Source organism: Hydra viridissima, unplaced genomic scaffold (assembly GCF_058129835.1).
Source record: "Hydra viridissima isolate aposymbiotic clone 2 unplaced genomic scaffold, HvirCarnegie_v1 scaffold_10, whole genome shotgun sequence".
In the NCBI taxonomy this organism is placed as follows: Eukaryota; Metazoa; Cnidaria; class Hydrozoa; order Anthoathecata; family Hydridae; genus Hydra; species Hydra viridissima.
The window spans coordinates 538,797-551,777 of record NW_028324309.1 but is presented as its reverse complement, the minus strand read 5'-3'; the positions used below and the strand labels follow the sequence as shown (position 1 = coordinate 551,777).

Here is a 12,981-nt window from a genome sequence, read left to right as displayed (position 1 = left end):
CCAGCCTCAAAAAGACGCAATTATAAATCAAAGCAAACCAAATATGTATTCTTGTTAGCTGAAATGTAGCGGCTATTGGCATTAAAAACTTTAAAAACTTGCTTCACTTTTTCTTACAGAATTTTTGTGAAGTTAGACATCTAGTTTATATTTATCATTGGTCCTGCAATAGGCTTCGTACATAGAGAAGATATTCTTCTAATATGAAGTGGTATCGTGAATTCTGCAATAAATTGTCTACAATTAAAAAATTACAAAATGTTCTCTCATAAATGCATGCATAATAAATATTATATACTAAACAAATTTAATATTAAATAAGAACAAAATTGTACGAACTTTAAAAAAAGTAAAGATGTGATACTGAAGCAACGAGATTCTTAAAATAGCAGCAGGAAATATTGTTCATAGAAGTTATGACAAGCAACGAGATTTTGATTTTAGCAGCAGGAAATATTGTTCTTGGAAATTGTGGCAAGCCATTATATTTCGGTTTAACAACAAAGCTCCTATGTTCTGCTAAACGGGTTCAATAAAAAATTGAGCCTTTTAACAGAAGATAAAATGGGTCGGTGCTTATTACTTGTAAAAAATCATTGAAAAAAGTATTGAAACTACAATTTGCTATTTTGCGTAAAAAAAAAAAAATCCCCAATGACTTATGACTTTGCTTCATGTAAAGGTGAGCTTCCACTCATCCGTTTTTCCTACAGGAAAGGGAAAGGGATGGGAAAATTAATCACTTGAGCATGCGCAGTGATCAATTTTCAAAATTAAATTACAAACTGCGCACGCTCACGTGATTAATTTTCCCTTCCCTTTCCCTTTCCCGTAGCAAAAACGGATGAGTGGAAACTCACCTCAACGCTTCTTGAAATTGGCGCGTCGTTGGTGTTGATAATATCACTGACGTAATTGTTTTTGTTGGTGTTTATGAAACTGCAGCTTTTTTAGTTGGGGGGGGGGGGGAGGTCAAAAGTTTACTTAATCTTTAATTTATTTTAATTTACGTTGTTTTAATTTTGTGAGACGCGAATAAAACCCGATAAAGCCAAAATATGTTGATACTGACAAAAATTTATTAGGTTAACAAAATTTATTGGTTATCAAACACAAATAACAATTAAACTTCAAAGCGTGAACCACCGACATTAAGTACAAGCTTTGAGTGGTTTGGGGAATGTGTTGACCGTGGTGACCAAATCGATTGAGTCGAGCTCTTCCCGTGTTTTCAAAAGCGATTTCTTCAAAGAGTTAACATTTTTGTGCGGTTTTGAACAAGCTTTAGCTTCCTGAACGGACCAGACAGAATATTCAAGAGGATTAAAACCAGATAAAATTAATAAAATCTTGGAGGTTTAGCGGGCACTAAGTCTGCACTTTTCGAGCTTTATGAGCGGGTGCACCATCTTGTTGAAATGTCCACACGCGTGCTCCAAAACGAGAATTAATCCAAGGAAAAAGTTGAGTCTTCAAAACATCGACATACATTGTAGATACACATGTTGGTTAATCTTTACACCCGCAACAACAAAAACCAGTGGCATCCAAAATTATTGCAGCAAAAACCATGAACGGTTGTGGACGAGAAAATCTTTTAATCTTGCTGTTTGGTTTTAATTTGGCATAATCTTGAATTAGCCGATTCAAATATTCTTCAGTAAAGATCTTCTCGTCGGAGAAAACGATTTGCTAATGTTGAGGAGCACGGAAGCCGAGGCAAAGCCATTGTTAATCGATTAGGAGTTAACAAGCCAAATATTGCGGCCAAAAAGAAACGAGAAGATTGATCAAACTCGGTTGCTGCAACGGCTTCTTGTAGAGGGCTTCTTATTGATTCACAATGAACGGATCCTCACCATTCTAAAAATAAAGACACAAATTATCTTTTTTTTATTAGAAAAGAAGATAAAAACAAAGAAAAATAAAGAAAAATAGTACAGGGCGGTTCAGAATTACAGAAAAAGTTGCCATCATAACCTGCGAACTAAGTCGCTATGATTGCTAAACACTCTGTAAAATTGCTAAACACCCTGTAATTTAAAACATGGAAATTAAAAGAATACTGAAAAAAAAAAAAAAAAAGAAAAAGAAAACAGAGAAGGGAAAAGCTAAGAGGTTTAATGATGTTGTGAATGAAATGGAAAGGAGTGACTGTAAAGCATTCGAAAATTTATTATTTTATATATCTTATTTTTCTGTTTTCATTTTATCTGCGTTTTAAAGCTTTGATCTGTGCTTTACATCCAAAGCTACTGGATGAAAATATCTGATACTTTCACATGCTGTCATTTAGGTAAATAAAGGGATTTTTCTAAAATAAAACTCATTTGAGACAAATCCCTTTATAATCTGTCGAAATTTGAGGCTGGAGGGTTTTCTAGATTAGAAAATATTCTGGAGAATATTTATAGCAACTTTTTTTATTTTTACTTTTTTAAATTACGGACTCCTATTAAATATTTTGCATTTGTATTAATAACCATTACAGTTTCGACGGATAGAGAACTTCATTTCCTTCGACTTGGAAAATTTTTTTTTATTATAATATGTTTGCTGGGTTGCAGTTTTCTTAACTTAAAAAATAACTTCAGTGTAACTAAAACTATTTTAAAGAAAAAATGACGAGAAATGATGAAATAAACAAAAAAAATTATGTAGGAGGAAGTTGATTTGACAACAAAGACGAAGAAAGAGATTTAAAAAAAAAATTGTCTGAATTGAGCTTAGAGGAAAACAACTTAGAAGAAAAATGCGAGCATTGGAAATAAACATTTAATCCATGTTGCGCTTTATTTACAAATACAATCAAGCTTTGTGAATTTGAAACGGTTTGTTTACTGGCGTGTGTGTGTCAGCATTTAGTTTTGAAAAGAATTCTTTTTAAGGTTTGCTCGGCAACTCCATAATGATATCCACATAGCAACTGTGTTATTTAGCGGTTAAAACATTTAGATGCTTTTAATTTTAATAGAAAAAACTGAAAATTGTGGAGATCATCAAGTTTACTTGTTGTTTTTTAACAAATGAATTCTTTTTATTTGAGGTTGAATTAACAATTGCGTTTGCATCCACTTTTACATGAGAACGAGTTAAGAAGCGCGCAATCAACATGGCAGTGCAACTGGATTGCAGCTACATAACTTCGTGTTTAGGGATAATGAAGATCCTAGAGGGCGTAAGTACTTTTGAATTTTTGCAAGTTTGATGCTCGCACACACAATGACTATCTCTCTATCTATCTATCTATCTATCTATCTATCTATCTATCTATCTATCTATCTATCTATCATCTATCTATATATATATATATATATATATATATATATATATATATATATATATATATATATATATATATATATATATATATATATATATATATATATATATATATATCGTATACTTAGATTTGCACTTTAGCGGCATTTGCGTGTATGATCGATGTCAATTATTTCCAAGATATACGAGAGAATTTTTTCTTGGGAGTCAACATTGGCTCGTTTGTTTTCGTTCTGGTCTGGTTTTTTTGCTATCTTTTTATGCTTTGTCAACATTTTAATGTCGCAAACAAAGTAATCATAGTAAGTTTTTAGATCGTATTTCTATATTTGTTAAGATCTCGTTGATAAAAGATCTCATTAGAGGTCAACTAAATTTAACATGAAAATAGCAAACTTGTTTGTATAATAAGATAAACTGTATTTAACTAAATAATCATTTTCTTTAAGTTCGTAATTATACATTTGGTGTGGTTTATTTTGCTGTTAATATCTGGAGCCCTTGTCGCTTCGCGTGCTGCCAAACTTTCATCTTGGATTTGCAGAAATTCTACGGTTTTTAATTGTAGTGTTTATGACGCTGCAGCGGCAAGTTTTATATATTGGAATATGCTTCAGTCATAATTTTATTTCATTAATTTTTCTTTTATATCATATTACTACTTGCCTTTTTTTTTTTTTTTTTTTTTAGGGGTTTGGATTATTTGGTTCGTTTTTGTTTTTAATGGATGCCATTTTAATATGGAAAAATATGAATTCGATTTCAGGAACAAGTAGCCGAACCGTTACCACTACAAAAACGGTTGTCAAGACGACAAGAGTTGTTTAAAAAAAAAAAAAAAAGACTGACATCAAAATACTATTACTATTCAACTTTTTTTTTTCTTTCTTTCTTTTTTTTTTTTGTGCAAACAAATATTTAAATAATAAACATAAAATAACTAATTCAAATAAAAAAACATCTTGAATTGTAAGTCGCTTGCAGTTGGTCATAGGTTTTACGTCTTTTACGTGACCAAGATTTTTAATAAATTGAAAAATCGCAAAGAAAATATTTAAATTTATAGAATTCGTAAACTGTCAAAAGCGAAATAGTTTAAATTATTTTTTTTTAGTATTAAAGCTTTCTTTTAAAATCTACTGCATATAGAAATTGTTCCTGGAGACTTTTTTAAAATTATGTTTAATGAGTGTTTTTAAGTTTCAAAACTCTTAAATTGCTCACTTTATTTATTGAGTTGTACAAAAAGATTTTTGCTTGTAAATTTTTGATAATGAAATGATTTCAGAACTTATTTCAAAGAATTCTGGTTTTAATTTTTTTGATAAAATACTTTCATCGTTTGTCTGTTTAATTGTGTCATAATCAAGTGCAATAATTAACCCAGTTGAATCCCTCCCGAACACCCTAAAGAGAGTTAATTTTATCATTAGGTCAAAGAACCTGTTCTTAAAGTCACTCTACTTCTTTTTTTCTTTTTTTTTTCCTATAAGTATTTTATGATTTAATCAAGATATAGTAACGGTCTTACAATAAAATATGGAATTCCAACCATTTTGTTAGAATTAACAGTTTACAAATTACAGTTGTCGTATTACTTAAATGCGATATAATAAAATTTGTTTTTTGTTTATAAGAAAGCGTGCTAAGAACTGTCTTTATTCTTTGTAAAAGAGAGTGGGAAAGAAACAAAATGCTCTTTTTTTATAACAAATAAAAGGAAGCGTGAGAGGCTTGAATGACTGCGCGATTGCGAGCAACAATAGTTACAGAAACATCTTTTTTTGAGAACTAAGAGATTTTAAAATCATAATTTATCCAACAGCACTAGTTGCTGAAAACAAAATACCAAAAACCAGTTAGTTCAATCTTTTCCTAGTTTGATTTAAACTTTTGACACTTGATTTAGATGAAAATCAAATGAATGAAAATTGAAAATGTTGTTTCAAAAAATAATTAAAAAAATGAGAGACTCGTAAAATTTCCATTTAGTGAAAAAAAATATCAGTGACGTAAATCCAACACATGAAAATAACAAATTAGGCCGGCCAAAATGTCAATTATTTTCCAACTGTATTTTATCTTACAACTGTGATATATTTTACAACTCTTTAAAAGATAGTAAGTTGAAAGCAGGAAAATGGGACAGAACTTTTATTTCAATCTCTTATCATTTTTCAAACTTTCTGTAGAAACGGGTTTATCGAATATTTTTGGCTTTGTTCCTTAAAAATAGAGGATGCAGTATATAATAATTATCAAAAAGTTGTTCTTTATCTAATTCACTTTTAAAATAATTAATAATTGAGGTAAAGGTTTTTAATGAACATGAGAAAGCTGTTAACATTTCAGTGGAAATTTAAGGTATAGATTACACCTCAGTGGAAATTTTAGTTTTGAGTTTAAGAACGAAAATACCAACAAAAAGCGTTCTAAAGTATGGATTCAGCATTACTAGATTTTAAAAACTGATGATCGAAGTGATAAGCATTGCACATTCATTTGTAGCATTTTTGGTCACCCTTGACCGAATGTGCTTTATTTAAAATGCTCAGCCACGTGTAGTCTAGACCTGCCGGTATTTAATTGATATGCTTTAATTCTTTTATCGGATTTCTTTTGCTGACCAAAAAAATATTACAAACTTCTTTCGTTAAATTTTTCTTTTCATTCTACTGCTTGACTATCTTTTTTTTTTTGAATCTCTTCTCTTGCTGCAGCTAAGCGTCTTTTTACTTCGACGTACTTTAGACCATGCAGAAATGTATCCAAAATAACAGCAATTAAAGCTAGACAACTGGTGGCCTGCAAATAAATTTTTTAATAGAGAATCGGAGCTTTTAAGAAGCTAAAAAATTAAAGATGAAAGGCTTTTTTCTAACTTTTTAATGAACAACTTACTGCGCTTCCTTCATAAACTGAACAACTTGTTGGTGTCAGCTCGTCAATTTGATGGCAAGCGTTGTAAAAGTCATTTAAATACCGCAGTTTGTAGTTGCGAAATTTTACGCAGTCCTGAAGAATGGTAGATGTACTGATCAATAAGAAGATTACGCCGACCACGTGTACCAAAGTTAACTAAAACAAGATGAAGTTTTTTCTTTGCAACAAATAAATTTTGAATAAAAAATATATAAAATGAAAAAAGCATTTTTTTGTCCCTCTCCACTTCCTTTAAATAACCAACGGGGCCTTCAAAATGACAAGCAACGCACGACCATCCATGTAAGTTGGATCTTAGCAAAAAACATGCAGTTTGTTACTTTTAAAACAACGACAACTTTTTTAAAGCATCTCTTAAGTTTTTTTCTCACTTTCTTAGTAGCAAGCGAAATAAAAAATGTTGTCTCCTTTGTCATCTTGACCAGTTTCCTGGTCAAGATGACAAAGAAGAGCGGATCTACCAAGACCTTAAGAAAATAAAAAATCATTTCAGGACGTTTGGAAAAATACTTGATGACAAATTAATGTTGGAGCATCAAGCTAGATGACTCGGTAAAATTTTACAAAAGAAAGAGCTACAAGCGAAAGTTTCTTCCCAAAAGCTGAAGCTTACGTTTTTTTTATAAATCTATAAAAAATTCGAGACTTTGATAGAATGATGTTTATGGTATAAAGAGGTTTTTTAAAAATATATAACTGATTTATTTTTTCATCTGTTATCTATTTTCCTTTTCATTTTGTAAAAAATATTTTCTAAATGAGTTTAAAATCTGTTTTTTAGAAAAACCTTGGAAAATATCTGTGAAGTGCCTAAAATTTTCGAAAGAAAAAAAAAACCTTGCATAAAGTCTGTAGCTTGCCATAAAAATCGGATGCCAGATTTGAATTCAGCGTATCAAAACTATGTGAGAACAAGCGTCAAAATCAATGCAAAAAGTTTTTCAACTTAGAAACAGTAGGAAATGAGAGGGAACAGGAGTATTTAAGTTTTTTTTAATGAACTCGAGAGGGAACAGGAGTATTTAAGTATTTTTTAATGACCTTAAACACCAAAGTGTTTAAGAGTTTTTTATGGTGTTTAAGGTCAATAAAGTTTAAGGTTTATGCATATATACATGTAAGGTTTAAGGCTCATTAAAAAATACTTAAATATGTGACTGCTTTCAAAGCCGTTTTTTTTAACTCTACGCTGTAAAGAGTTTTTGAAAAACTTTTTGGAAAACTTATTGGAAAAAAAAAAACTTATTGGAAAAAAATCAATTCTTGTGGCAATAGTAATAAATTAATAGTAGTAAATTAATTTTCTTAAATCTGTATTGAATATTTAGAATATTTCACTTTTTTAACAATATCTAATGATTAAAATTAAGAACTTAATGTCATTAATTTAATGATCGAAAAGTAACTATTTTAATTAATAATAATTTAAAAATTATCTTCATTAAAGTAAATTAAAAATAATTTATCTTAATGAAAAGCGTTCAAAATTTTAAAATTGGCAATTTAGATATTATAAATTTTGCGTTGAAAAGATGTTTTCGCCTATGGTATGGAAGTAAAATTACAATATACTCATATTTTGGACTTCGTTTTCCACCTCTTCTTTCAGGTCTGGAATTATTATATGATTTAACATATTTTGTTATATTTATCACTCTAGTGCTTCTAATACGAAATATTGAACGGTTGAAATATTGAAATGTTTTCGCACAAACTTTTTCTAAGTCGTTGCCGTTTGATATTTTATATTCAATCGAAAGTTCTCGTTGTTTTAATTTGTTATTACTTCATCTTCTTTTCGGTTCATACAATGTTATTAAAGATGAAATCACTGAATCTTGAGTTGATTTATTTTGATTTGAGTAAAAGTTATCAAATACTTCTTTAATTCTATCGTTTGATAGAATCATAGCTTTAATTGTATCGATTGATAGACTAAGAGCTTTACAAAAGTGTTTGCATGAGATTACCGTTTGTTTACCGACATGATAAATTGATGTCACGTTTTTTCTTATTTACTCCCAATTTTCGGAATTTCTCGGTTTTCGTCCTTTTTTTCGTCCAGGTTCTGTCACTTACTCAAGCTCTGATTCAAATGAATCACTCATTTTCGTAAAATCAATTTATTCACTGATTCATAATAGAAAATTGTTAAAACACCTTGTTATTGTCATGGGAAATGCATCAGAGATTTGACTGGGTTAATGGAGTTATCGCTCTTTGGCTTGTTATGGAAAAATTATTAACCATTGTGTGCAATTTTTCTATAGGATTTTAGCGTTTATCAACCAAAATAACAATTCCATTAAAATTCTAGCTTCAAGTTCATAAGGATAAATGTTTATACCAATTTTCAAAAATTTGTAACTTAACACTGTTTGGAAAAAAATGCTTCATATATAAGTTCCAATTGTAATAATAGATTAATGGAATGATGTTACAGTTTTACAAGATATTATGCAAAATAGAACTTACACGTTTTTTTTTTAATTTCTGAACACTGGCAGTTGGAGGAAAAAATTTCGTTTTGCGGCTGCCACCAGTTTGGAGACAGAAACCATTGGTGGCTTTTTGATGGTGGCCGCCAATGGCTCTTATTCCCCAAAAACCTTTAGAGTAATAAAAGAGAGTGACACGGGGACAGAAACTATCCCCATCCTCACCCTATCCCCATCAGGTTTGTCCCCAGCCCCATCAGGTTTGTTACGAATTCCCACCTACAAAAAAATTACATTTTAACATTTTTTATTAATACAAAAATTAGAACTATCTATGGTTGAAAAATGTTAACACATACACCTCTATTCTTTGTTTAACCATGCAGGAATAATAGTGCATCGACACAATCTGGATGAAGTTGTGACCTTTAATCCTTCAGTGCAGCAATTGAAAATGATTGTTCTGATAATGTGTTTGCAATTAGAATTGACAACACTGATTGTGCTTAATACTGTGATAAATTAGGATAGAGTTCAATTTTACTTTTCCAATATGAAGAAACGTTATTATCAGAATCTGTGCTGTTCCAGTCGTTGTCAGCTTTATTGATGGCAGCTTTTTCACTTTTAAATAAATCTAAGAAAAAATTGCTTGAGATGTCTTTATGTATTTTTCTCTTTTATTCAGATGGCTCAAGAGGTATATTATGATTCGAATAAAAGAAGGCTGGTCTGCCTAGATGCAAATCATCTATTATGCTGTTTAAACTCTTTCGTTAGCATTTGCAGTTTTCACTTCAGTTGGCACTTGCAGTTTAGTTAAAACAAATTAATAAAAAGACGCGACAAAATTTATGTGTGAAAAGTTGATTACCGTTCCCGCGGAAATAAGTATAGATCTATTACCGTTCCCTCGGTATTACCGCATTTCCCGTTACTGTGTCACTCTCTAGTTGGCAAGAAAAGATGTGAGATTGCCAAGTTCGCATAACAGTGACTAAATTGATTTAAAGTAGAGATCATTGCATCATTGTTATTTTCATAACCTATAATCAATAAAGAGCGGTAACTAGTCGCACAGATTCTGCCTCCGTCACAAAAACCGAGTCCGGTAATATTAACATTTATATACAAGGATCAGGTTCAACAATTGGTTCAAAATCAACCTGTATACTGCGCATTGTTGCTATGGGTTCTTTAAGTATTTTTTAAATAATCTTAACTCAGCCATTTTATTAAAAATAGTTAAGAAATGATGATAGCTTTGGCAACCTGGAATTCAAACTGAATTTTTGGTCATGAATGACATAATATCTAAATCACACTACCTCTGTTGGTCGCAAAATATTCCTGTGTAGAATAATTTTAAAAAAGGAAATTGTTATTTTTTTCACATCTGAAAATATATAGCTTGATTACAAAAATATGTGTGATTATCAAAAAAGGTGATAAAAATATTATGGGTGGTCCTAAGTTGGTGTGGCTCCCCCCGGGTGGAGTTTAAGGTGCTCTAAAAACACCCGCAACCTGAGTAGTAATGTAAATGAAGTAGATAAAGGATAAGTAAAAGTGTTTTATTGGAAATACAATAAAGATCACAAAAAGAAATAAAAAAACTTTTAATAAATTTTCATTTTGTGTTTTAAGTGGAATTTAAGTTTATAAAACTTGCAAAAAAATATTTTTTTTTTAACTTACCAAAAAAAACGTTGCGCTAAACCTCCTCTGTATTATGTTTATTATGTTAAGACAATATGCGGCATATACAATGATATTACCAACCACCCCTAACACGGTGATCAATAAATGAAATTTTTGAATGTTCCAGGTGCTACGTATTAATTTACTTGATTCGTCTTTGAATTGAATGGAAAGCACAAGTGACGTCACCAGAAATATCTAAAAAAACGGTCGAGAATAAAATCTGCGTCAAGACCAATACATTGCTAGCCTATATTCGTCCACTCGCCCCCCCCCCCCCCCCATCTTTCAGCACATCTCAATTAGTATGCTTAAACTTGGCTATTTAATAAAGGTCATAACTAAACTAATTTTCTTTTTTTTTTGTGGCCCCCAACCAGGGTTTGGGTTTCTAAGCGTGGAACTGGTCAGGAGTATCAAAACTGCTTAAAAACGATGCAAAGCCAAAAAAATACACGATCACCGCATGTACACACACACGATCACCGCATGTACACACACACGATCACCGCATGTACACACACACGATCACCGCATGTACACAATCAAAAAAAAAAAAAAATCAACAAAAAGTTTCCCTTTTGTTTTTTTTTTTAGTTTTTTTATTTTTTTAGTTCTTTTTATTTTTCAAGAGAAAAGCTTCTCTTGAAAAACAAAAAGGATTTTTTGCCGCACAAATCAATAAAAGTGAATTAAAATCTTAACCGTCGAACATTTTTTTTTTTTTTTAAATAAAAAAATTTTTGGTGCGTTTATTTAACAAAGACAAACGTTACAGTTTTTAAAAGAACAAAAAGATATCACTGATTCAAAAAGAAAAAAGCGCCGAAAAAAAAATAACGAAATACAAATAAGAAGTTTAAACATACCCTTTATTATGTCTTTTAAATAAATTTTCACAAAAAATGAATACGCTCTCTATTCAGAATAAAAAAGAAGCTTACAAGCTCGACCACTTTTACAATGCTGGGTATTGAAAGTGGATAAGACGAATTGAAAGTGATGCCGGAGAGCTCATTCGGTGGTAATACATCAAGTCTTGGCTTCATATCAAATTGAAAATAAACGAACTAAATATATAAACTTCACAAATGTAAAATTTCAGAAAGATTTTTAAAAATAATATTCTCATGTGATTTTATTTAATTGAAAAGCAATTATGTTATTGTTTTTTTTGTATCAAAGCTAAATACTATTTCCCATAATAAACTTAAGTACTAAATACTATTTCCCATAATAAACTTTATAGTTACCTTATGTTTAAAAATTTAGAGCATTCAACTTTTGAATATCTGTCAAACGGACGAGTAAGTATTATGACCGCCAATGAAAAAAGTTTTTGACAGGATAAACTTTTAAGACACACTTGTTTTTAAAAAGCGTTGTTTGTTAACATGAAACCAACAAAAAATGTTTTTAGAACGGCTTAAACATCACTTTGTTGTGTAAACGTCTGTTACGTATTTGACACCTTTAAAAAAAATGGTAAAATATTTCTTATTTCTGGGACCTTCAATAATAAAATATGTATCTTACATTTTTAAACAGGTGCCAGGAAATATATATTTTTAGTTAATAAATGAATAAAGTTTGTTTCCTTTTTTTTTTTCTTTAAATCATAATATGTTGTAATTAATTCAAATATTCAGAAACATATGGCAAACTACGGCTGAATACTTAAAAAATTAGATTTATAATAATTTATAAAAAAAAAAAGATTTATAATAATTTATAAAAAAATAAGATTTATAATAGTTTATAAAAAAATAAGATTTATAATAATTTATAAAAAAATAAGATTTATAATAATAAATTCCTTTTGAATGTTTTTACTTGATTTTTGGGTAACCAATGTTAATCATTCAGGGTCGAGGTTGTATTTTGTTTGAATTTTAGTTAAATTTTTTTATGTCGTGAAGTGCATATCATAAATAAAAAAATAAAAGATTTTCAATTTTCTAGCTTTTCATAGCAAGTTTTTTAAAACTTGGCTTAAAAAACGAGCAAAGCAAAGAGTTACACATTAAATCGACTAATGATTTTAAATTTTTTCCAAAGCATATTACCCAAGCTCCTTCGCTCCTTTGCTCCATCACTCTACTACACAATAAGAAGTTCATTTTCGTTAGAATATCTTTGATCGTAAATAAAACTGTGTCAAATTTAGTATTAAGAGCCTAAGTTTTTAGAAATAAGAGAAAGTGTTAAGAGCCTCGATTACTAAGTATTAAGAGCCTCGAGTATTAAGAAGCCTAAAAATAAGAGTTGTTATAATTTTTATTGAGCTATAAAAAAAGGTTTACCAAAAACAAAATCAGCCTCTACATTAACCATTGATATTGTTCGACCTCCAATTGATACAGCTATTAAAAAAAGAATGATTGTGTAGTGCTAAGATTCATCATTGAAAATAGAAGACCATTTGGGGCAGCTTGATGAATCTTTATTAACTTGTGTTCGGTGCTCACTGAAGAACAATATTATCCCTCACTCCCTCACACCCTCACACCCTCACATCTTACCACTTTATTTTAACATTTAGTTGATATGGTAGATGATCTCTACAAAAATTTCCAACAAACTATAAAATTGGAGCTTCTCTCGGAGCATATGACTT

At 30.1% G+C, this 12,981-nt stretch overlaps 2 protein-coding genes across 3 annotated transcripts; one reads left to right on the top strand and one right to left on the bottom strand.

The window, feature by feature from the left end:
• The first annotated feature begins 2,916 nt into the window (after positions 1-2,916).
• Positions 2,917-4,574, top strand: LOC149882491 (uncharacterized). Of its 2 annotated transcripts, none has more exons than XM_090100792.1 (4): positions 2,917-3,178; positions 3,424-3,584; positions 3,732-3,869; positions 3,973-4,574. In XM_090100792.1, the coding sequence occupies exons 2-4, from the start codon at positions 3,438-3,440 to the stop codon at positions 4,108-4,110; spliced, it is 423 nt and encodes a 140-aa protein (XP_089956918.1). In that variant the 5' UTR covers positions 2,917-3,178; positions 3,424-3,437; the 3' UTR covers positions 4,111-4,574. The 2 variants fall into 2 exon arrangements, with proteins under 2 accessions (XP_089956918.1, XP_089956917.1); XM_090100791.1 differs by having other exon boundaries at positions 2,931-3,178; positions 3,411-3,584; positions 3,973-4,559.
• Positions 4,575-5,325: 751 nt separating this feature from the next.
• LOC149882490 (uncharacterized) lies at positions 5,326-11,752 on the bottom strand. The gene is made up of 5 exons (XM_090065533.1): positions 11,618-11,752; positions 11,309-11,434; positions 10,362-10,562; positions 6,184-6,360; positions 5,326-6,087 (listed from the first exon to the last, which is right to left on the bottom strand). The coding sequence occupies exons 2-5, from the start codon at positions 11,411-11,413 to the stop codon at positions 5,950-5,952; spliced, it is 621 nt and encodes a 206-aa protein (XP_089921659.1). The 5' UTR covers positions 11,414-11,434; positions 11,618-11,752; the 3' UTR covers positions 5,326-5,949.
• Positions 11,753-12,981: the final 1,229 nt, after the last annotated feature.